This window comes from Bos indicus, chromosome 29 (genome assembly GCF_029378745.1).
Source record: "Bos indicus isolate NIAB-ARS_2022 breed Sahiwal x Tharparkar chromosome 29, NIAB-ARS_B.indTharparkar_mat_pri_1.0, whole genome shotgun sequence".
In the NCBI taxonomy this organism is placed as follows: domain Eukaryota; kingdom Metazoa; phylum Chordata; class Mammalia; order Artiodactyla; family Bovidae; genus Bos; species Bos indicus.
In genome coordinates, this window is record NC_091788.1 from 40,406,056 (window position 1) to 40,429,268 (window position 23,213).

A 23,213-nucleotide genomic window follows, 5' to 3' on the forward strand; every position below is an offset into this window, starting at 1 on the left:
CTCTCTTAGCCAGGTCAGCCCTCCAGTGGGCCCTGGCTTTAGAAGGGTTTGAGAGGCCAGGGGACGCTGTTGCTAGGCACCTGTTGCTAGGCAACATACTGTTTCTCCTGGCCTGGCTACCTCCCTGAGGGCTCAGGCTTCTCTGGAGCGGCTCCTGCCTCCTGCAGCCTCTTGCCCGACCTCAGAGCCCCTGCGGAGGGCAGGTAAGGGTGGAGCCAACTGTGGCTGGGCCCCAAGAGAGCCTGAGAGAGCCAAGCCAACTTCTAGTGGGAGGTGGGCAAGGATGGGGGAGTCCAGGGGAGAGACATGGAACCTGGGGCTGAGAGTGAGCTTCGGAGCTGGGGTGGCCAAGAATTCCCAGGGAGGGCAGTAGTCTGGCCATTCAGTCCCCAGAAGAGGGCGTGTGGGGGTTCACATAGGACTGGGGAGTCCTGGCTCTGCCACCTATTGTGAGCTAAGCCTTCATCACTCAGAACCTCAGTTTCCCAGCTGTAAAATGGGGGAGGGGTTGATGATAAGGTGTGGGGAAAGCGAGATGAGACACAGGCTGCTACGTATTGACGATCACTAGTCCTTTCTCCAGTTGAGGGTGTTGGTGGAAAGGCACAGACCTGGGAGGAAGGCCATTGTGAAGGCTTCCATCACCCCCTCTGTGGTCCCCACAACCTGGGCCTGGGGCAGGCTGGGCTGCCAGACCTACAGGGCTCCGTGTGCTTCCTTCCTAGGCCCCCCGGGGGCCCTGCCCCACAGCACCATGATGGGAAAACTCCCCCTGGGGGTTGTCTCCCCTTATGTGAAGATGAGTTCGGGGGGCTGCACAGACCCTCTGAAATTCTACGCCACCAGCTACTGTACAGCCTACGGTGAGGGCTCCTTTGTGTAGGAGCCACCCCTGGCACATGGGGCAGGATGGGGACTGCCTTTTAGACCTTGGGGGGTGGGCGTGAAGTATGCTGGCCCTGCCTGGGAAGCCCCGGTCACTGTTCTCCCACCCTGCTGACCCTCAGTTCTGTCTGCCTGCTTCCCGTCTGGCAGGTCGGGAGGATTTCAAGCCCCGCGTGGGCAGTCACAGAGGCACAGGCTACAAATCAAATTACCGGCCTGTGGTCTCCTATCAACCGCATCTCGATGCCCTGGATAACACGGCCACGGGGTACAGTCTGTCCAACCCCTCCTCACCCCCTGCCTTCCCAGGCCTTAGCCCTCAGGGCCATCGGACCTCATCAGACCAACTCCAGCCTCTGCGCCTGGGGTCTGGGGTCCTGGGGGACTCAGGGACTGGTCCTCAGCCTGGGACCCAAAGGCAAGAAGACTCCTGAGGCAGCTGTGGGAGGTTGGAGGGAGGTGGACGACCCGCAGGGGACAAAGACAGGTGGCGCCGATATTAATAGCTCCTGCCCCACCCTCAGGGAACAAGGCTGCAACAATTTCCAGACCGTGACCAGTCAGAGTTACCGCCCCCTGGAGGTGCCCGATGGCACACACCCACTGCCCTGGAACTTGCACCAGACCAACTCTGGCTACTCTCGGGAGAAAGCCAGTGCGGTCACCCCCATCAAGGAGGTCAGTGCTGGGCCAGGGCCAGGGGAGACGGGGAGCCCGAGTCTGGGGTGGAGGAAGCGCTAGAGGGTGGCCCGAGTGGGGATACCTCCAGAGGGTGCGGCTGCACTGCCAAGAGTTGGTCAAGGCTGAGATGACTGGGCATGTAGGAGCCACTGTAGGCTGGGGTCCACTCACCTGCATCACTTTGACTGCACCCTACGCCCCATCACGTCCCCTTCCATTTCCATCTCCACTCCCGTCACCATCATCACCACCCCCGAGTCCTATTCCCTCCCCACCTCAACCTCAACACCGTTCCACGATCCCCCCGTCCCATCCACATCTCCATGGCCAAATCACCATCCCCACTTTTGCACAGGCATCCCCATCTTTTTCACTTCTGTAATTGTATGACCGTCTTCCTTATTATGAAACCCTCCCTGGGGTTTCAGACCGTAAAGAATCTGTTTGCTAATGCAGGGGACCCGGGTTCAATCCCTGGGTCAGGAGGACCCCCTGAAGAAGGGAATGGCAACCCACTCCAGTATTCTTGCCTGGAGAATCCCATGGACAGAGGAACCTGGTGGGCTATATAGTCCATGGCGTCTCAAAGAGTCAGACATGACTTAACAAGTAACACTTCCTTATTATCATCACCACCACCAGGATGGATGCTGTCATTCATTCATGCAACCATACGTTCTAAACACCTCTCTTATTATTTTTATTTATTAAGTTTTGGGCCAAGCTGTGTGGCATGTGGGATCTTAGTTCCCCAACCAGGGATTGAACCCATGCCCCCTGCGTTGGGAGCACAGAGTTGTAACCACTGGACCATGAGGGAAGTCCCACCTCTTCTATTTTTGAAGGTGATATGTGCTGGAGGGAAAAATGTAACAAGGAAGGGGCAAGGAGTGAAGAAGTGAAAGTTTCCCCTGCAAGTCAGGAGGGTCAGAAAAGAGCTTGCTATGGTGACATTAGACAAAAACTTGAGGGAGGTCAATGTTCCTCTGGATGCAGCTAAGTGAGGGAAGAGCAGGCAGTCCAGACAGCAAGTGCAAAGGCCCTGAGGCGGGAGCATCTGACAGGAGGAGAGATGGCAGGAAGGAAGGAGACTGGAGCAGAGTGAGGAGCCGGGTCCTTGTGGGCCGCTGTCAGGATGTGGGATCCTACCTGGGGTATGGTGGGGATACCGCAGGGCTCTGAGCAGAGGAGGGTCCTGGCCCAGCTTCACCGTAGAAGGACCCTTGGGCTGCTGTGCAGATCCTCTGCAGGGGTCAAGGGCAGAATCAGAGTTTGGAAGTGATTGCCATCCCCTCAACAGGATGGAAATTGACTGCTCCCTCCTCCCAGGTCAGGAAGGTCCATTTTGACACCCAGGACTATGGGCCCCAGGCCATCACGGGGCTGGAGCCCAAGGATGCGCCCCTGCTCCACCAGCAGCAGAACAAGGGATCGCTGGAGTGGGAGAACGCGGGACATGTGAGTGCCTGGCTCCGATGAGGGCCCTGTGCGGGCAGAGGGGCCAGAACCCACCTCCTCCTTCCTCCCCAGGACAGGCTCTGAGCTGGCTCACCCATGGAGCTGGCTCAATGCAGGCTCAGGGCCCACACAAAGACAGGGGTGAGCCAAGGATTTGATATTCGGTGTTTCTAAGACAGCATCAAAGTGGTCCCCCTTATGTGTATCTTTGGGTTTAATCCCCAAGCTCCCGTCTCTCCTGACCCCCTCCAGGGGCCCAGTGCTCTGTGAGCACCCACTTCCTCCCTTCAGTCTCTCTTCTCTCTTTGGGTCCCCGCTGGCTCTGGCTCTCAGGGGCTCCAGGCCTGGAGTCCAGTGTGGGATGTGACTTAGTAGGTCTTTTTTGGGGCTGTGGTGGGTCTTCTTTGCTGCACGCAGTGAGTGGGGGCTACTCTTGCTGGCAGCACACAGGCCTCTCACTCTGGTGGCTTCTCTCACTACGGAGCACAGGCTCTAGGCACGCAGGCTTCAGCAGCTGCGGCGCATGGGCTCAGTAGTTGTGGCTCTCGGGCTCAGTTGCTCTGTGGCATATGGGATCCTCCCGGACCAGGGATCGAACCAGTGTCCCCCTGCATTGCAAGGCAGATTCTTAACCACTGGACCACCAGAGAACCCCGGATGTGACTTAGTTTCAGTCGTCACAGAGGAGCTGTGCTCTCATGCTGGAATTTTGGGTGCTGTGACACTGGATGAAAGAAAGATTTGTGTGGGGGCAGGGAGTGGAGGGAAAGTGTTGCCGGCCCTCCTGTCTCAAAGAGCCATGCAGGTCTACTCAGAGCCCAGAGAACTGAAGAGCCAGCACCACCCCCACCGCCTGCAGGCCCTGGCCCACCTTGTGTGCCCCATTGCTCCATTCTCTCTGTTCCAGGGCCCCCGCTTTATGACTTCCGAGTATAATTCCAAGTATCTCAAGGAGCCGTCACATCAGCCGGGTAGGCAGATGCAAGTTGGAGCTCTAGCTACCATCCCACCACACATCCCTACCCCCGACCCGTGGGGAGGGAATCCCTGGGGACCCCAGAGCTGGCACAACACTAAAGGAGGTATCAGCAGAAGACAAGAAGGACTCACAGGCTGCTTGGGGAAACTATCCTCCCCGGCCTGACCTCTGTGCTTTAGGCCTGCCGATCTCCAAAGGACAACTCACTTGCCTAGGATGGCTGCTTGAAGCCTGCCCTTCCTTGTGCTCTCCTCATCTGCTCTCTGCCCTGGACTCTGGAGCCCCCACCAGTACCCATGATCCTGGTGGCTCAGGCCTCCAGATCCTTGGAGCTGCCTCCCTCCCCACCTACTGGGACCCTGAGCCACTGGCAGCCATATGGGTGGGACCAGCTGGTCCCAGGCCAGCAAGGGAGGGCTGTCTTTTGCAGATCTCTTGCAGAAGAATTCAGTTGGTGCCAAGGAGGAGACTGGCTTCACCGAAGAGTCCAACAAGAACCCCATCGTCTTCCAGCCGCCCTCCCAGGCCCTTCCTGGGGACCCAGTAAGTCAGGCTGGGACCCACTAGACTCAAGGTGATTGCAGCCCTCCAGTCTGGGGGAATTCTAGCTTTAAATATGTATATGCTGCAGATGCCTTTGTCTAAACACAAGATGAAAAAACTTGGGCAAAAATCACCACTTTGGTCAGCTCCCCCATTTGACGGATGAGAAGACTGAGGTTCAAAGAAGAAAAGCAGTGTAGCCAAGGTCACTTGGAGTTTAGACAAGACCCATGGCCTGCTGGTTCCCATTCAGCACCATGCTCCTTCCCTTCTTCCAAACTCTCCCGTTTGGTGCTGAGCTGTCCTCTGTACCTAGGATAGAGGAGCTGCTGCCTCTGCTGGCTTGATGCTCCCCTGTGGCCTCTTTCCAGGTCCTCCTCCCTGGCCGGAGTGTCACCAAGTCGGACTTTCTCCCCATTTCCCACCCTCATGTAAGCTGAGCCAGGGTTGGAGCCAGGGCGGGGGTGGGGGGCAGGGATGTCTATGCTGCAGCCTGGGGTCCTCTGGTGGGGCGGTGGGGGCTGTGCCGGAAGCTGTACCAGGGGCTTCCTTGCTGCCTTAGGGGGATGAGTTCTTGCCAGTGCTGGCCAGAGGCTCCGAGCGGGAGACGGGCTTCAGCCGAGTGAATGAGAGGACCCTGAATCCCAGAGTGAGTGGCCTCAGGGGGCTCCCTCAAAGCGGGGAGCAACTCAGAAGGGAAGGGACAGGGAGGTTTCTTGGACCCGGTGGCATTTGATCCAGGCAGGATGGGAAGAATCAGGATCTTTGGAGATGCGGAGGAAGGACCCCTGGGTGGAGAGGCAAAGGCCTAGGGGCTGGAAAGTGAGGAGCGTGTTCAAAGCAGTGACTTGGGTGTTGAAGGAGGAGGGACACCGTCCTGGGGCTGGGGCTGCTGGGGCTCTCTGCCTGTCCTCCATCCATCCTGCTGCTTTGCCTTGGCCACCCAGCCAACCTTCCTGTGGCTCTGTCCCTTCCAGGTGCCCCCTCCCTGCCCAGAACCCAGCAGCATGAACCATTGGCAATTCCAGTCTCCCCAGAGGATGCAACAGACAAATGTTGCCCTGCTTGGCCGGGAGACCGTGGGCAACAAGGTGAGGTCTGCGGTACCACCCCCCAGCCCCAAATCCCCACTCCCCTCCTGACCTGACAAGTCCCCTCTCTGACCTTCTGGTGCAGGAGCCCTCAGGGTTCAGCCTTAACAACCCCAGCTATGTCCGGAGCCCCTATGACCCTGACATGGATAATCGCTACCTGACCACCTACAACCAAGGGTGAGCCCCCTTCCCTATTACTTATATCTGGGTTTGTGAAGCTGGTACCCACTTCACAGACAGGGAGACTGAGGCTGGACAAGTAATGAGTTTACAATAATTAGTGAGGACCCAACACTTGATGAATGTGGTTCCCCCCAGAAGCAGATCCCTAGCCGAGGAGTTGGGTGTGAGCCCTTTACTGAGGATGTCAGGAAGGGAGTAAGCATGATGAGGAAGGGCCGGTGGCCAACAGTAGTGTGTTATTAAACCAGATATCCCATGGGAAGACTCTAGAAACCAGTGCAAAACATACAATTCAGAATGATCCGGGCCAAGAAGTAAGAGAGCTGGGGTATTTATACCCCACCTCTGCCGGTCCTTGGTTAACAACTGTCCCCAGGGGTGATGTTAAATCCCAGGTACCTCCTTGCCCAGGCAAAGTGGGCTTCAACAACCCAAGGGCAGCCTTCCCAAAGATGCTGTGCAGATCATGGGTGGGCAGGGAAGGAATAATGGGTACTACGGGGTCCACGTGGTGCAACAGAGCATCTGCTAAGACAACACTAAGTCCATGGCAGGAGGGCTCCACGTACCCTCAGAAGGTAAGCTCTGTGTTGTGTGAGCCCTGGGCAAGATGAGTGTCCTGGGCATCAAGGAGGGCTTCCAGGAGGAAGCGGCCTTAGAGCCACGGTGGGGGCTGCCCCGGCCAGCACTGGGTGGGGAGGGCATCACACAAACAAGTGGGAGCAAGGAGATTGATTCTTAGGAAAATCCTGCCCTCACGGCATCTGTCATCTGTGTGTCAGCATGCGTCATCTGCGTCTACACTGCCCTCCCCCAGCTCCTCCATCTCCCAGGGAGCTCTCCCCATCCACCCTGGATCCTTGGAGCTAAACGCCCCCTCTTTTGGATGGAAACCCTGAGGCTCAGAGGGCAGAAGCAGTGCCTGAGCCCGATAGCAGATCATGATGTGCGTGGCTGCTGCAGTTCCCACGGAGGGCAAGGAGGAGGGGCAGAGCCTCCTTCAGGACACTGGGGACAGCTGTGTCCCTGCCCCTCCCCAGGCTCCTACAGACCCCTCAGCCCCCCACCTTCTCCTTCTCCACCCACCTGTCCGACTTCCTGAGCTCCCACCAGCATCAGCACGCTGCTTCTTCCTCCTGCGCCCAGAACCCCGGGGGTTGTGATTACTGATTTTTTTTTCATTTATCTCCCTGTACCCCTTCTTTGTAAACTCAAGGGCTGGGCCCACATATTACTCATCTTGGCACCTTCAGAACCCAGCCTAGGCTAGCTCAGTGGAAACTGGCAAAATGGAAGAGATGTCCAACGCTGAGAGGGGAATGGATGAGATGGAGTTCCCAGCCCCCATCCTCTCCCACCCCTGAGATATTCACAGGCCAGGAAGGCATCTCCTTTATATATACATACGTATATATATATGTATGTATTTACTTGACTGCTGGGTCTTACTCATTGCAGCATGCGGGATCAAACCCAGGTCCCCTGCATTGGGAGCGTGGAGTCTCAGCCACTGGACCACGAGGGAAGTCTCAGGGAGGCATCTCTTTTATATAGTGGTGAAAAATCTGCCTGCCACTGTAGGAGATGCAAGATATGTGGGTTTGATCCCTGGGTTGAGAAGATCCCCTGGAGAAGGAAATGGCAACGCGCTCCAGTATTCTTGCCTGGGAAATCCCATGGACTGAGGAGCCTGGTGGGCTACAGTCCGTGGGGTCGCAAAGTATTGGACACAACTAAGCGATTGAAGTGCACACAAACACACGTAGACACACTCACATATTATATATTATATATACTTGACTGCTCCGGGTCTTATTAGCTGCAGCATGGGGGATCGAACCTGGGTCCCCTACATTTGGAGCGTGGAGTCTTAGCCACTGGACCACCAGGGAAGTCTCAGTGAGGCATCTCTCAAAAGTCTTTTCCACTCCTGAGTATGTCTCAGTATCCGGGGCACCACAGAGGAGGGGCATGCAGCTCAGGGCAGGATTCCAGGGTAAGAGGGGAGTGAGGGGCCAGGGCCTTCAGGAGGGCCTGGCAGAGCAGGTGGCGTGGGCAAAGGCAACGAGGCGGGAGGACCACGGCAGGGCGAGCTCCTTTGGAGCCGAGATTCCTGCTGGAGCAGAGCGCAGAGGCAGCCCAGGTGGCTAACGTACGGCAACCTGCCCTTCTTTCCGCGTGGTAGATACTTCGAGAACATCCCCAAGGGCCTGGACCGCGAGGGCTGGACTCGAGGTGGCCTGCAGCCCCAGAAGCCAGGAGGCTATGCCCTCAACCAGCCGGTCACCCGCCTGGAGGCCACCCCCACCCCCACGGAGAGCCTGAGGCGCCTGCACCCTCACGTGGGCAGGTAGCGCAGCCCCGCTGCGTCCTTTGCTGTGTCCCGCGGCCTGTCCCCGGCCTTGCCTGCCTCCTGCGTCTGTCTGCCCGTCTGAGATGCGCCTTTCCCCCCACTGCTTTATCCGTTGCCTCTGCTGCCCATCTCACCCCAGCGACCCCTCCTCTGCACCGCTGCTCCCCTGCCCTCTCCTTGTTCCCGGGAGCTCAGCTGGCTCCGACATGCTCCCTGCCTGGCTAATTGGGGTGGGGTGGGGTGGGGTGGGGTGTCGGGGGGGACAGAGCTGAATGACTGTGGTTCTGTCTCCTCACTCTGACTTCTTTTTGCTCAATTCAATTCCTCAGAAATCACATTTATACCAACAATGGCCTGGAGTTGGCAGGCAAAGACTGGTTGTGGTTTGGCAGTGTGGGCTGAGCCCCGCAGAGAGGGGAAGGCAGAGGGGAGGAGGCCTGGGCTCCCTGCCCCCTCCCCTCTCTCACCTGCACCCGCTTCTTCCCTGCAGAACCCTGATCTCTGTGGACCCCTTCTACCGAACTGCGCCTCCCAGCGGCCACGTGAGCCGCTTCACTGCGCCCAACTGAGCCTGAGGCCTGGGTAAGGGGCTGGGGACCCCCACTCCGTGCCGGGGTGGTCACTGTGGGGCAGCCCCCCAGCCTAAGTCCTGAGTCAGGCCAGCCCTGCCCGGGGACCCCAGCCCCAGAATAGGAGGTGGGAGGTCAGGGGCATCGAAGGAGAGAGGGGAGTAGTGCACGGACCACCCAGACCCCTTCATGCCTCGTCTCTGTTCACACAGGTTTGCTGACCTCAGGGGACAGAGCCGGCTACTGTCCCTATTCCCACATCCCCCCGGGGGCTCCCCAGCTACTTTCCTAATGAAATAAAATCAGTGAAGCCAAATAATGTGTCTGCAGTGTCAGAGGGGTCTGGGAAAGGAAGGGTGAGGCTGGGGAGGGGGTGCACGACTGGAGTCAAATGTGGAGTCAGGGAGGCCTGGTTGGACTCACCATCATGATCTGGGTAAGGCACTTCGCTCTTCAGACTCAGTGTCCTCTCCTGGGAATGGGTCACCTCGGGCCTGTGCTGAGTGTTCTGTCCAGTGTGGGCGGGAGGAAGCCCCCAGGGTGGGGGGCGGGCAGGCCAGAGCGGAAGGTGGGTCTATAGCATGGGGAGGGGGATCAGAGCAGGTCTGCTGGGGCCCTGCTGGTGCCCACATCGGAGAATCTAAAGGAGATGGGAGGGGACTTCCCTGGCGGTCCAGTGGTGAAAGGCTCCGCAATTCCCCTGCAGGGGACACAGGTTCAATTCCTGGTTGGGGAACTAAGATCCCATGTCCCACAAGTTGCACAGCATGGCCAAAATAAATAAATAAATAAGAGGGGAGGAAAGCCAGGCAGGAAGAGTCCCAGAGATCTCTCTCCAGAGACAGACGGAGGAGGGTCCGCAATGGATGTCTCCCTGGACACTGGGCCCTGGGGGTGGGGTGAAGGCTTGTCGCAAGGCTGGTGCCTCAGTACCTTCGTGAGAATGAGAACAAGCCTTCCTCTAGGCGGATGCCCCACTTTAACACAAGACTTGAAGAGTAAAATTTTCTGGGAGGAAGAAAAGCCTCCCTTCCTTCAGGTGCGGCAGCCTGAGACCCCTCAACCTGCAAAGCAGAAACTGGGCTGCCTCTCAGCGCCTTCCATCACCTCCTCCAGTGCTTTTGTGCAGTGCCCAGCCTTCTGACCATACGCCGTGGTCCTGCTCGCACCAGCCCCTTATTTTATAAATAAGGAGCCTAGACCCGGAGAGGAGGGGACGACTTCAAGATGCTCGAAGTCGGACAGGGCAGAAAGGCAGCAGCCGCCCCTCTGGGGATGTCCTGGATGTCCGCTGCACCTCGCAGCTCAGCCCAGCGGGTGGAGGGGCAGACAGTGGTCCGAGAGCTGGGCCCCCACCCTCCACCTCCACCCCTGCCCCTGCGTGGGAGTCTGTGGAACAGCTCTGCCGGCCCCGGGGCCTGTCTGTGCTCAGGAGTCTTGAGCAGCAGGCCTGGGGGCTGTCCATGGTCTGAGTGGGGTTCCATGTGGGAAGTGGGTGGCTCCAGCTGGCTCCAGCATGGGAGGAGGAGAGGAGTGCGGGACACAGCGTATCTCGACTACAAACGCACAGAACTCAGGACCCAGTGACAGCCCCACACACTGTGGGCGGGGCCTGCTGGTCCGTGGTCCCCAGCATCAGGGGTAAGTCCAGGCAGATGGAAACACACACGCGCACTCCTCACCCAGTTTCACCTCTCCATGTCCTTCCTCAGCCGTGTCCTGTTACAGCTCGTGTTTCCTCCTCGCCCTGCCTCTGCTAGCTCAACAGGGCTTACGGTGTCAGACACCAGAGCTGGAGGACGCTCCCTCTCCATCACCTCCTGCTTCACTGTGCTAAACTCTGTTTCCAAGCCTGGGGCCACCCCCGCCACAATGTTTCCTGAGCCCGGGCTGTGGACTCCACCCCTGGGCTCCCCTTACCCCTGCCTTCTCCCCCCAGCTCTCAGGCAGCCCATCCTGGCCTCCCTGTCTGGGTCCTGGGCTCCAGCCCAAGGGGTTGTGTGAGGATAGGGTGGCCCAGAGGGTGGGGTGGCAGGACAGGAGTCCAGCAGGGGGTCAAGGTCAAACCTAGGTGACTCTAGAGCCCCTGCCTGGTGCAGGACACAGGTTTCCTCATCTTTCCATAAGGAAGCAGACACAGAGAGGTAGAGCAACTGGCCCAGGTCCCCCTGTCTTAAGGATTGTGGGAGGGGGCCTGCTGGAGAGGGGCGGAGTGGGAACCCAGGGTAGAAGTCGCCTGGTGGAAGAGTGAGTTGATTCCAAGTCATACCTGGCTTCCTGGCCTTTGCCCTCCTCCCCAAGCCTCAAAGGGATCGAACTTTGAAGTAATGGGCAGAGTAATCAGTCATGGGCCTTGAACCAGGGAAGACTGTGGGCAAGGACTCCAGGGAGGGGTCAGCCCAATGTTCGGTCGGGGGTGGGAGCAAGGGAGGGTGAGAGGTGGGCATCCCTGTGGGGAAGGCAGGGGAAGGGGCCTTGATGGCCATGCTGCAGGGCCCTTCTCTGCCGCTCTCCTCCATTATGAGGCTCCAAAAGGGCGCAGACTGTGTCTGTCTTGTTCACACGGAAAGCCAGGGGCAGTGTGTGCACCCTTGCAGATACTCAGTAAATATTAAATAATAGAATGAATGAATGAATGAATTTTTCCTGCTGGTGTGGGCACCAGATGTGGGTTCTCAGTGTCACCTGCCCGACACCAGGAGGTCAGTAGCACAGGCTTCCTGAATCTCTGTGGCCCAGTGATGGAGACTGCGTGGGCCCCGCCTCCTTGCCCAGATGCCATGGCTGTGGCCCCTGGCACCGCTGTGCTTTGCCCCCCAGGTCACCTCTTCTCCCTCTGAGTGTGCCCCGTTGCTCTCTTCTCTGGCTTGGCCTCTGACCAGCCCCAACCGTGTTCCCTTGCAGTGGCCTGAGGGCCCCACATTCCAAACTTGACCCCTGGCAGGTTCCAGGACCACAGTAGGATCAGTGCCAAGCAGTCCTCTGTGCCTTGTCAGGGCAGGAGGGGTGGACATGTTCTCGCCCTGTGGCTATTTGTGTTACTGAAACCACGTGGGAGGGATTGGCCTCTGCCTCGTCAGTCTCCTCTGGGCTGTCAGGTGAATGTGAGAACTGATGATGTAGTTTCATTTTCAGGGTCCTGGGCCCTCACCCCTCTGAGTCTCGAGTTTCTAGCCTGCCCCCAGCTAGCATCAGCCCAGCACCCTGTCCTCCCTTGGGCCAGGGCTGTCCACAGAGGGTACCTGTCTAGGCCTGAGCTGTGGAATCAGACTCCCTGGGTCCAAATTCCAGCTCCCTGAACCCTGAGGCTGCCTCCCTCCTCCAGCTGATCATTTGAACTACAGCTAATATAATATAGCTCACCCTGTGGGCTAAATGAGATGACGAGTGTAAAGAATTTAGCATGCGATGAATAGCTGTACTGATGCTGGAGCAGAGGAAACCCAAGTCCCAGATAGAAGTGGGGATTTGAAATTGTCACAGGGTCTGACCTTTGTCCCCTCCTGCTTGGCTCTGGACGGGCCCCTCCTCTGGTCTCTTCTCTGCCAGCAGGCCTCCGCTTGTCTGGGAGAGTTTGAGTAGCTGATCCACCTGGACAGCCTTACCCGGAGGCCCCTCAAGGGGGTGCTATCTCTGAGGACAATTCTCCCAGGCCAATTTCCCCAGGCCTGGAAGGGCCTCTGCTCACCTGTAACCAGGACAGTCTCTCCTTTCAGCAGGTGATCCCTGGGTTGGGAAGATCCCCTGGAGAAGGGAAAGGCTACCCACTCCAGTATTCTGGCCTGGAGAATTCGATGGACTGTACACTGTACAGTCCATGGAAGGGTCACCAAGAGTTGGACACGACTGAACGACTTTCACATTGAATCCGCTACCATATTGAATCCTGCCCACCCCCCACTGAAATTTTAGAAACTGTTCTGAGGTGTCATCAACAATGAGGATGATTATTCTTTATTAAGCCCCCACAGCCTGCTGGGAGCTGGGAACATTCTGTGGGCCTTCATCTTTTGAGCAAGAATGCAGAGGGACCTCCCTCCGGGGGAAGTCTGGGGACACAGGTGGGTGCTGTGCTGATGGCATGGGTGTGGGGGAGTGGAGCCCCAGACAGCAGGATGCAGACAGGTGCTGGGTGCTGTGTGATCGGCAGGCAGACGTGTGTAAGGCTGGTGCCATTATAGAACCGTGGCAGCTGATGTTGATGGGCACCATCTGGCCCGGGTCACATGGCGACCTACAGATCCACCAGCTCACGGGCTTGACAGCTGGCCAGCTGGGAAAAGGCACTGGTTGGTGGGAACTGGAAGCCTGGGGGGTGGTGGGAAGCCCTGCATGGGGAGGCTGCTACACACAGAGACATGGGGGCCTGAAAGGCAGGATCCGACCCCCAACTTCCTCTCTGACTGTCCTGAGAGGTCCCCAGTCCCATGGAAATGTTCCCTGAGCAGCAAATATTTTTGGAGGCATCAGACTCCGGAAACCCCTCTCCTGCTGAGGTCTCTCTTCGAGGTCAGAGGAGGGCCTGCTGAGTTCTCCTGCTCCAGGTATCCCGACACTCCTTGCTTCTCAAGATGCTGCTACAGACAAGGTTTGCCAAGAAAGTTCTTTGAGTCATAAAACTTCACTGCTGCAAAGACCTTTGTGAAAATAAGTTCAGCCTGAGCCAGAGGGGTGCAGCCAGCTCCCAGAGGCTCATGGCTTAGTCTCTGCTAGGAATACATGGTCTTTCCCATCACATCACTGCACTGGAGGTCTTGGATTGCAGCTGCTGAAAAGCATGGGGCTTTAAGCTTCCCTGGTGGCTCAGATGGTGAAGAATCTGCCTACAATGTGGGAGACCTGGGTTCTATCCCTGGGTTGGGAAGATCCCCTGGAGAAGGGAAAGGCTACCCACTCCAGTATTCTGGCCTGGAGAATTCTATGGACTGTATAGCCTATGGGGTCACAAAGAGTTGGACACCATTGAGCAACTTTCACTTTCACTATTTGCTGAAGTGGGCTGTGTGTGTGTACACTTCAGAGGTCCTTAGGTAAAGAGGCCAGGAAGGCATCTAAGACAGGGATTCTAAGAAGAGAGATTGGACAAGATCCTGAAAAAGCTGTGCTCAAAAAAGGCTTTAGGAGGCTCTGGGCCCAGCGAGGTGTGGTCCCCATGGCAGGACAGCTTTGCTGCAGATCCTCTTTCTCCTGGTGGGCTCTGGCACCAGGTGTGGGAAGCTGGTATTGAAGAACCTGGGCAGACTTATTCCTGAGCATATATGAGGAGGAGGATCTGGCAGTGTGGGGCCTCCTAGTTATGACAGTGAAGGCCCTGTGGGTCCGGGACAGTGGGCCCTCCACTGTGATCACGTGACTCACTTAGGGCTCCAACCATGCGGGGTAGCAGTCACAGCTCTTTGCGAGCATCAGAAACCAACTTCGGGGACCTCCCTGGTGGTTTAGTGGCTAAGAATCCACCTTCCAATGCAGTGGATGCAGGTATGATCCCTGATCGGGGAATTAAGATCCCACAAGGCGCTAGACAAGTAAGCCCCCGTGTTGCAATGAAAATCCCGCATGCTGCAACTAAGACCCAATGCATCCAAATTAATAAATAAATATTCTTTAATAAAGTAAAGAAAAAGAAAGAAAAAAGAAACCAACTTCAGCTTATTTAAGCTATAAGAAATTTATTAAAAGGCTTTTGGAGCTCACAAAATCTTCAGGTGGACCTGAGAATAAAGGTTAGAGGCTACCCAGCCAAGAACCATGATCAAAATCGCCCCATGGACCTGGGCCCCCTGAGAGCACGTGCCTCCCTCCCTGCAGGAGCCTGGACTCTGTTCCTCCTGCTGCCGCCGCCCCCACACATCCTCAGAAGGGACTCCACACAGTCTCTTCTGCTCTGCATCTCTCACATCCGATTCAAAATCTGGAACAGGTACTTGTGCTGGATGGCTGCAGCCAACTTACCAGGGAGGCTGGGAGTTCCCAGAGTTTTCAGCTTCCATAGTAGGATGTGTGGGTTCTGTTTGGTAAAGCATTTGGGGTTCTCCCTCTCAAGAGACTGCTGGGAGGCCCAAAGAATTCAAATGTCCTTCACATATGGGTTACCATCAAGAAGGGAACAAGGCAACTTTGCTGGTGGTCCAGTGGTTAAGACTTCACCTTCCAGTGTCGGGGATTTGAGTTCAATCCCACATGCCTGGGAGCCAAAATTGGAAACATAAAGCAGAAGCAATGTTGTAACAAATTCAAGAAAGACTTAAGAAAAAAAGAAGGGAATAAGCATTTGCTGCATGCCTCCCGTGAGCTGGGAGCTTCACATACCTGGCAGAGCTGCTGCTGGTCCTTAAGGACTCTCTGTGGGACATGAGAAAAGATGCCCTTCCCCACTGCCCTAACAGCATACCAATCTACAAGTTTCCTGATGCAACCGGAGCCCCTTGGACGTGGTTCCCACGTATAGATGACATCCCCTCCGCACAGCAGATGTAGATTTCACAGGCACATACTCAGGAGCTTGGAAACATACCTCGGTCTCTCTGTAACTGAACTTAGACACCCATCTCTTTGCTTCCAGTGCAACTTGATCCCCTTTGAATTAAAACTGTCAACTGGAAAAAAAAATCACGACGTGAGAGTTGTGAGTGAAATTTTATTTGGGGCAAAATGAGGACTATAGGCTGAGAGGCAGCATTTCAGATAGCTCTGAGAAATTGTTCCAAAAAGGTAGAGAGGAAGGTCAGTGTATATGCGATTTTAATGAAGGCAGAGTACATGAAATTAAGCACATGTTTTTCTTGGACTGTAGCCTGCCAGGCTCCTCTGTCCATGGAATTCTCCAGGCAAGAATACTGGAGTGGGTTGCCATGCCCTTCTCCAGCAGATCTCTCCAACCCAGGGATTGAACCCAGGTCTCCACGTTGCAGGCGGATTCTTTACCACCTGGATCACAGGGGAAGCCGCCCCTTCCCCCCGCCGTTTTTTTAACAGAGGTTGCTGATAATCTCGTGAAGGTTACTGCTAGTCACGAGGAGCAGACATCACCATGAAGGATATTAGTGCTTTTCTAGGTATGAAGAGATGCAAGAACTGGACTCAAAAAACCTTTTTTATTGAAAATATTTAACTATCTGAGCACCTGTTCTGCCAGTTTTTGCAGGAGCACAGAGTGCCTCATTCTTGATCTTCACCCTGAACTCCTTTCAGGAGGTATTCAAGGTCAGCAGTCGCATCAGCTCATAATGGTAGATGCTGCTGTTGCTGCTGCTATTTAGTTGCTAAGTCGCGTCTGACTCTTTGCAACCCCATGGACTGTAGCCCGACATGCTCCTCTGTCCATGGAATTTCCCAGGCAAGAATACTGGAGTGAGTTGCCATTTCCTTTTCCAGGGGATCTTCCTGACCCAGAGATCGAACCCAAGTCTCCTGCTTGGCAGGTGAATTCTTTACCACTGAGCCAGCTGGGAAGCTGCAGATGGCAAGTGCCAGCGTGGAGTTGGCAAAACTGTCCATCTGAGAATCCAGTCTGGTCAGGATCTGCTCCTGTTCTCTTTCATCTCCTTCCCCAAGAGGGCGCATACCTGCCTGGAGCTTGCTGCCGGGGGAGAGGCATCTGTCCATGGTTGACTCCCCCGAGATGTGAAGTGGGCTTTGGTCATCCACACCTGTCCTGCCTGCATCTACCTGGAAACAAGAGTGACACTCTGGTCTCTGGTTGCCAGGGTCACGCAACCAGTCCTTCAGCTGCCTTACCTGGACCACACACTCAGCACCTCCAGGTCCATCAGCCTGCTCTCCGACATACCAAGTCCTCCTTGGGGGTGCATAAACTTCAGGATGTTCCCCCTCAGGAAACAGGGGGATATCGTGGATTCTGGGGAGGGTCCAGATCACCTCCATTTCTACTAAGGCTTCTGCATACAGGCGGGGTGGGAGGAGCTGTTATATCCTCAGGACACACCTGCTAAGAGAAGTGCCATCCCCTCTGCCCTGGTATTCCCCAAACGTACTTGGGACCTTTATATATATATATATATATATATATATATATATATATATATATAATTTATTTATTTATTTTTGGCTGTGCTGAGTCTTCGTTGCTGCGTGGGCTTTTCTCTAGTTGCTGCAAGCAGGAGCTTCTCACTGTGGCGGCTTTTCTTATTGTGGAGCATGGGCTCCAGAGCACAGGCTCTGTAGTTGTGGCGCATGGGCTTAGTTTATCCGTGGCACGTGGGATCTTCCTGGACCAGGGATCGAACCAGTAACCCCTGTATTGGCAGGCAGATTCTTTACCACTGAGTCAACAGGGAAGGCCCACTTGGGATCTTTTCATGGCACCCTCAGGCTCAGCCCGGGCCAGCATCCATGTTTAGGAATGTGGCTCTGCCTCCTCCCCCCCACCCCCTGCCCCTTCTCTCCTGCCTGCCTGTTGAGCCTTCAGCTCCCGTTGGGTGGGATCTTGACTTCTGTGATGACACACGCTTCCTCGCTCCAGGGCTTACAGCATCAGCTCCCGGCTCTCCAAGTTCAAAGCCTAGCTTTTTGACTTAACACAAAGTATTTCTCTCTTAGAACCTGCTCTGTGTTTCAAAGCCTCTTTTGCAACTTAAAGCCAAGGATTTGACTCTTTGTTCTGAGTTTCCTTTGGAGAGTGGAATTTGAGAAGCCAATTTAGCATCTGAATGGAGGGTAAGGGATATAAGGAAATTGCCTCCAGAGGAGCATCAGTTGCTATCTCAAGATAATACCCAGCTCCTACGTTATCTCACTGACACAGGATCCTTCGAGGAGAGGAGGATTCCAGGTTTGGGACTAGGGTGAGGCAAGTGAGGCACTTCTTTGGGCAGAAGATTTAAAGAAGTGCTATCAAGCCAAGGAATGCAGACAAATATTAGTTTAATGCAGTAATTTAAAAAATCAAAATTAATGCAAAAAACCTCATGAGGAACACAGTAGTGAAATTTAAACACAGGATTCATATCACTGACTTTTCTTTTGACATATGATCCACTATGGATCACAGCACTGGCTATGACCCTGCTTTTATTGCATTAAACTATTATTTCTCTTGATTACTGAGTTTTTTGGTGCCCCCTTAAATTTTATGCCTGGCCCAAGTAATCTAGCTGTCCCTAGCTCCCCTCCTCCCACTTCTTCCCCACCCGCAATTCCACCACGGTTTGGGACTTCCTCCAGATGTGAGAACTGAGGTTCTGAGAGGGTGAGTAGTTCAAGTCAGGACAGACGGCCCCAGGGATCCTGTGGGAGGGACACTTCCCATCCATTCATTCAACACATGTTCGTTCAGTAGGTATGGGGCTGAGCACCATGGAACATCCATGAACAAGGTCTCCACCTTCATGGATCTTATATCTTTAGTACAGAGGAAAGTGCAAGTGTTAGTCACTCAGTTGCTTTAGACTCTTTGCGACTCTTTGCACTCAGTTTCTTTAGACTCTTTGAGACTCTTTGGACTGTAGCCTGTCAGGCTCCTCTGTCCATGGAATTCTCCAGGCAAGAATACTGGAGTGGGTTGCCATTCCCTTCTCTAGGGGATCTTCTCAATCCAGGGATTGAACCCAGGTCTCCTGAAGTGAGGCAGATTCTTTACTTTCTTAGCCACCAGGGAAGAAACAGACTTCAACTAATTCACAGTTAATTATTTATTTAATTATAATTGGAATAAGTACTTTGAAGGAGAAATGTGGGAGCTGAAGAATCTGTAACATCGGGGCTTGACTCCTGTGTTCTGAAGGATCTGGGAAGATTCTTTGAGAGTGGGAGGTTTCAGCTGAAATTTTAAGGGTAAGCAGTGCGAGGCAAGGAGAATGGGAAGAAGATGGACCAGCACATGCAAAGCTCCTGGGGTAGAAAGAAGCTGGTGCATTTGAGAAACTGAGAGGAAGTGTGTTAGACCAGGTGCATTCTGTAACAAACAGCCTATACCTCTAAATGGCTAAACATATTAAAAATGTATTCCTTATTTGTTACATAGTCTAACATGAATCAGAGACTGCATTTCCAAGTAATGACTCGGGGATCCAATTCCTTTCCACCATTGACACTGCAGAAAATAAGAGAGGCCGATTGTGTAGGGAGGTGGCATGTGTCAATTCTGCCGACATCCATCGGCTCAGGGCTCATCCCAGGGCCCCATCCCATCAGCCTGAGAACTCAGGAAGAGGTGGGAAAAAACAGAAGTTGGTGACCCTCAACAGCCCCCACCACAGGGAGGGGGACTAAGACAGGCTAGTCCTTGGTGGTCATGGTTGGGAGCTGAGTTTATAGTCTTGGAGCAAAGGATTGGACCTACACTTGGCCACAGGTCTAGGAAGGTATTAACATATGGGCAGCAGTCAGCTGTGACCACTGTGGCCTATTTCGGAAGGAAGTGCTCAGAAGTCATTTTGGAATGTGGAACCTACTAGAACCATTACTTTGGTCAGGTTTCCATCCACAGTGTGGAGGCAAGGCCCTGGCCATTGAGTCAGCCTCACTCTCTTGGCCATGTTGCTCCAGCTCCTGTGTCCTTGGGAGAGATGAAGAGGGTTTGTGGAGGTGGGGGTGGCTACTGAATGGAAAATGACACTCTCAGCTTTCAACAGACCAGGCAGGTCACTCTCAGAGCTCTTGTTTCAGGGGAAAATGATCCTCCAGGGTATATCTAGGCTCTAGTTTCCAGGGAGCCTGGGGAGCAGATGCTCAGAGGCTGAGGCTGGGCTAGCCTTGTGAGTCTGTTTGTCTAGAGAAAGTTCTGGGCCAGTGAGGGGCCAGAGACTACCTGGGATTTGCTAACAGGCAAACCCTGAGCCCAGATCACAGCCCTACGGGCCTCTTTGCTTGGCCCTCTCCAGCTTGTTCTGGGGTTCCTAGACTTGCACTAGGAAGAGAAGGGGATGACAGAGGATGAGATGTTTGGATGGCATCACCGACTGGATGGACATGAGTTTGAGCAGGCTCCGGGAGTTGGTGATGGACAGGGAAGCCTGGTGTGCTGCAGTTCATGGGGTCACAAAGAGTCAGACACGACTGAGTGACTGATCTGAACTGAGACTAGCACTGTGGGTTCTAGGACACCCCCAGTTGGGCAAACACTGAACCCCAGGGCCTGGAATCAAGATCTCCAAGTAGGACGGTCCTGGAAGTTTTTCTGCTGTCGGCAGGGTGGGAGAAAGCACTTGGGCATCCTGGGTGGTTCTTCTGATTTCCCACAGCCAAGAGGGGCAACAAGATACAGTGGGGGGAGGCCTGGCTCGCAATAAGATGGATTGGGTTGGAATCCTGCCTTTGCCCCTGACCAGCTGTGTGACCGTGTTCAAGCTACATAACTTCTCTGAATCTGTTTTCCTCATCTGTAGGGCAGGTACCTGTCTGGCCAAGGTGTGGAGAAAGGTAAATCAGAAAACCCGGGGGTGCTCAGTAAATGGTAACCATCATCATTTTTGTGGCCGAGAACTGGATGGGAGGGGTGAGAGCAACATAAACTCCTCCCCCGCCTCCTCCCCCTACGCCGCACTGGCACACATCTTTCTTGCAGCTGCAGCCAAAGGGATCCTGTTAAAATGTGTGTCAAATCATGTCACTCCTCTGCTCAAAGTCCCCAAGGAGCTCTCACCCAGGGTCAATGCCAAAGCCTTCACAGGAGGCCATGAGCCCTCCATGGTCTGCCCTGTCCCTTCCTCTCTGTCCTCATCTGTTGCCGAGCCCCACCCACCCTTGCTCTGCGGGCATTCTGTGGCTCCAGAACGCCCAGGCACACTCCTGCCTTGGGGTCTTGGCATTGCCATCCCCTCTGCCTGGAACCTATTTTCCTCAGACATCTGTCTGCTTCATTTGTTCCTCCTCCTTCCAGTCTTTGCTCAAATGCCATCCTGCCACCAAGGCCTCCTTGGCCACTCTGTTTTTACTTTTTATTTCTGTTTTTCACTTTGATATTTATTTATTTATGTGTTTATGTAAGCTGCATTGGGTCTTCTTTGCAACCTGAGGAGTCTTTCATTGCAGGCTCACAGGCTCTTCTCTGGGGAGTCCAGGCTTCTCTCTGGTATCTGCATCTTGGATTAGTTGCCCCAACGTATATGAAGTTTTAATTTACTGACCAGGGATCAAGCCCACATCCCTTGCATTGGAAGGTGAATTCTTAACCATCAGGCCACCAGGGAAGTCCCTGGCCACTCTGTTTTAAGTGGGGTCCTCAGTCCTCTCTTCTTATTTTAGCTCTTCTATAACTTGGCTATTGCCTGACATATTCAAATGCAGTTTGTTAATTATCTCCACTCATAGGAATGCAAGTTTCACAAAGGCAGGGTTTTTTTTTTTTTTTTTGTCTCAGGTTCACATGCATAGCCATCCGCAGTGTCTGGGCATATGAGCAGGGGCTTCATGGTTGTTGAATGAAACCTGAATGATGGTGAGGACTCAAGTTCTGGCTGGTACAGGTAAAGGGAGTGGGCCATGGTACAAAGGACTTGTCACTTCCTTTTTGGCCAAATGAGGGAGTTGGACTAGACCCTCGGGAGATGAGGAACCATGGGAATTGTAAGTGTCATTTAGTTCCTGCCTCCATGCACTTTTCTGGGGTGAGGGTCCCTGGCTTCTTAACAGAACCTGTGATCTTCTGATGTACCAAGCATACTCCCAGGGCTGGCATTTCATGGTTGGCTCTAATAGGCTCAAAGCCTTGCTTTCTAAGAATAGACGATGCCAACATTCCTTTATCTTATTTAAGTTCCATCAGCCACAGAGGTCCTGGCTCCAAAGATGGGGGGTGGGAGGTGAGGGGGAGGTGGGGGGTTGGAACATGGGATGGTGGGGGTAGGAACCAGACAGGTCGTGGCAGGGTCAGTGAGGCAGGGGGCTGGGGTGCTCGTGGGGGCACAGGAGGGGCAACAAAGGGGACTTCTACATGACATGTGCAGTTTTCTTCCTTTTATTTAAAAGAAACTAGATATAAAGCAAGTGTGACACAGTGTGAGCAACTGTTAGCGCTGGATTCTGGGCACAGGGGTGTTTATCCCAGAAAGCTCTGTACGTTTTCTGTATTTCAAAAATTTCTTAAAAAAAAAAAACAACACAATGGATTTGGAGGTGGGTGGGACAGTTCTAGCTCCTGACCAGAATTGGAGAGACTGTTTCAGGGGGCCTGAGGGGCCTGGCCTTTGGACATTTTTCCAGCACGTGTGGGCAGAGGGGCTGGCTGGGGTCTGGGTGAATTCCTGGAGCTGTCAGAGCCCCTCCTGGCTCCCAGGTTTCAGTTTCCTGCCTTTCGGGGGAGTGGGAAAAGGCTGAGAGGCCCTGTGCTGGGGCTGAAGCTAATTCATTAGTGACGCCTCGACAAGGGCTGGGCGCCCGCAGCGCCGGCGTGATTCATCAACACGATTGCCCCGCTGCCAGCCTGCGTGGGCCCAGAACGACAGCGCGCTTTACCTTTCCCCACTGAGAAGGGCCTGGTGGGAGGCGAGGTACAGCATCTACCGAGAGCAAGAAAGAAAGAAGAGGGCTGGTCCCCTGTACCCTTGAGCCCAGGAAGCTCTGCCAAGGCCGGGGCTGGGGTGGCAGGGGCTTGGGTGTCCTGCCAGTGCTGGCAGAGCCCAAGAGGGCTGCCTGGTGCTGCAGTGCCAGCCCCGAGCATGTGGTGAGGGGGGTTGGCTGGGCCCCCTCCTCCGCAGCAAATGTTCCCTTGGGGAAGCTGCTGGCGGGGGTGGGGGTGGCACCAGGAGGTGGGGTGGATGGGGAGGCGCTCTTTCCTGTCCCAGATGCCTGGCTGGGTTTTCCTCAGCTTTCTGGTCTCTGAGGTGTCAGCTCTTCCCAGAAGTTCTCCCAAATGAGTAGAAGGGAGAGAGTTGGTTTGGGGCTTAGGGGAGATCCAGAAGGAGCTTGAAATCCTGCTGCCTGGGGCTCAGAATCCTCCTCCATCCCAGATCTGGTATCTCAGCCCTACTTATCCTCTGCCTGGTTCCTCTACTCAGCTCGGATCTTGTTAGTCTTCATTCCAGGGCAGCTAGCTCCTGGCTCAGAGCAACACCTGCCTCTGTGTTCTCCATCATCTGTTTGCCCCGTGACATCCCTCAGCTGATTACAACTGCTATTGCTCTGCCCTTCTGTTCCCTTATCCAACACATAGATATCAAGCATCTGAGCAAAAGATGCCAGGACCAAAAAAAAAAAAAAAAAAAAGGTACACACGGAATAATTCTATTTATATGAAATTCAAGAGCAGGCAAACCTGATCCATGATGATAGAGGTCAGGATCACCGTTGCCTCTGGGAGGTGGGGATTGTCTGGAAGAGGCAGGTAGGAGGGAACTCTGAGTGATGGAAATATTACACGGTGTTTACATTTGTCAGAACTCACCAAACCGTATACTTATGGCCTAGGCATTTCACAGTATGTAAGGTTTGCCTTCATCTTTTAAAATGTTGACAATTCTCATTGAACCACCACTATGTGCCAGACCCTGTGCCAGCAGGGAAGGAGACAA

The 23,213-nt window shown here is 54.5% G+C and overlaps 1 protein-coding gene across 2 annotated transcripts; it reads left to right on the forward strand.

The window, feature by feature from the left end:
* Positions 1 to 106: 106 nt before the first annotated feature.
* On the forward strand, positions 107 to 9,064 carry SAXO4 (stabilizer of axonemal microtubules 4). 2 transcript variants are annotated; one of them, XM_019955360.2, is made up of 14 exons: positions 107 to 203; positions 726 to 863; positions 1,036 to 1,303; positions 1,410 to 1,563; positions 2,896 to 3,024; positions 3,932 to 3,995; positions 4,434 to 4,546; positions 4,918 to 4,977; positions 5,109 to 5,195; positions 5,524 to 5,637; positions 5,723 to 5,817; positions 8,009 to 8,173; positions 8,667 to 8,758; positions 8,958 to 9,064. In XM_019955360.2, exons 2-13 carry the CDS (start codon positions 755 to 757, stop codon positions 8,743 to 8,745), a joined length of 1,437 nt encoding a protein of 478 aa, XP_019810919.2. In that variant the 5' UTR covers positions 107 to 203; positions 726 to 754; the 3' UTR covers positions 8,746 to 8,758; positions 8,958 to 9,064. The 2 variants fall into 2 exon arrangements, with proteins under 2 accessions (XP_019810919.2, XP_019810920.2); XM_019955361.2 differs by having other exon boundaries at positions 1,036 to 1,153.
* The last annotated feature ends 14,149 nt before the right edge of the window (positions 9,065 to 23,213 follow it).

Bases quoted from the DNA above. Each gene is read 5' to 3' on its own strand.
- SAXO4 (XM_019955360.2), top strand. From the start codon at position 755: ATGATGGGAAAACTCCCCCTGGGGGTTGTCTCCCCTTATGTGAAGATG. The intron at 1,564-2,895 runs GTCAGTGCTGGG...CCCTCCTCCCAG, and splicing joins CGGTCACCCCCATCAAGGAG to GTCAGGAAGGTCCATTTTGA. The intron at 3,996-4,433 runs GTAGGCAGATGC...TGTCTTTTGCAG, and splicing joins GGAGCCGTCACATCAGCCGG to ATCTCTTGCAGAAGAATTCA.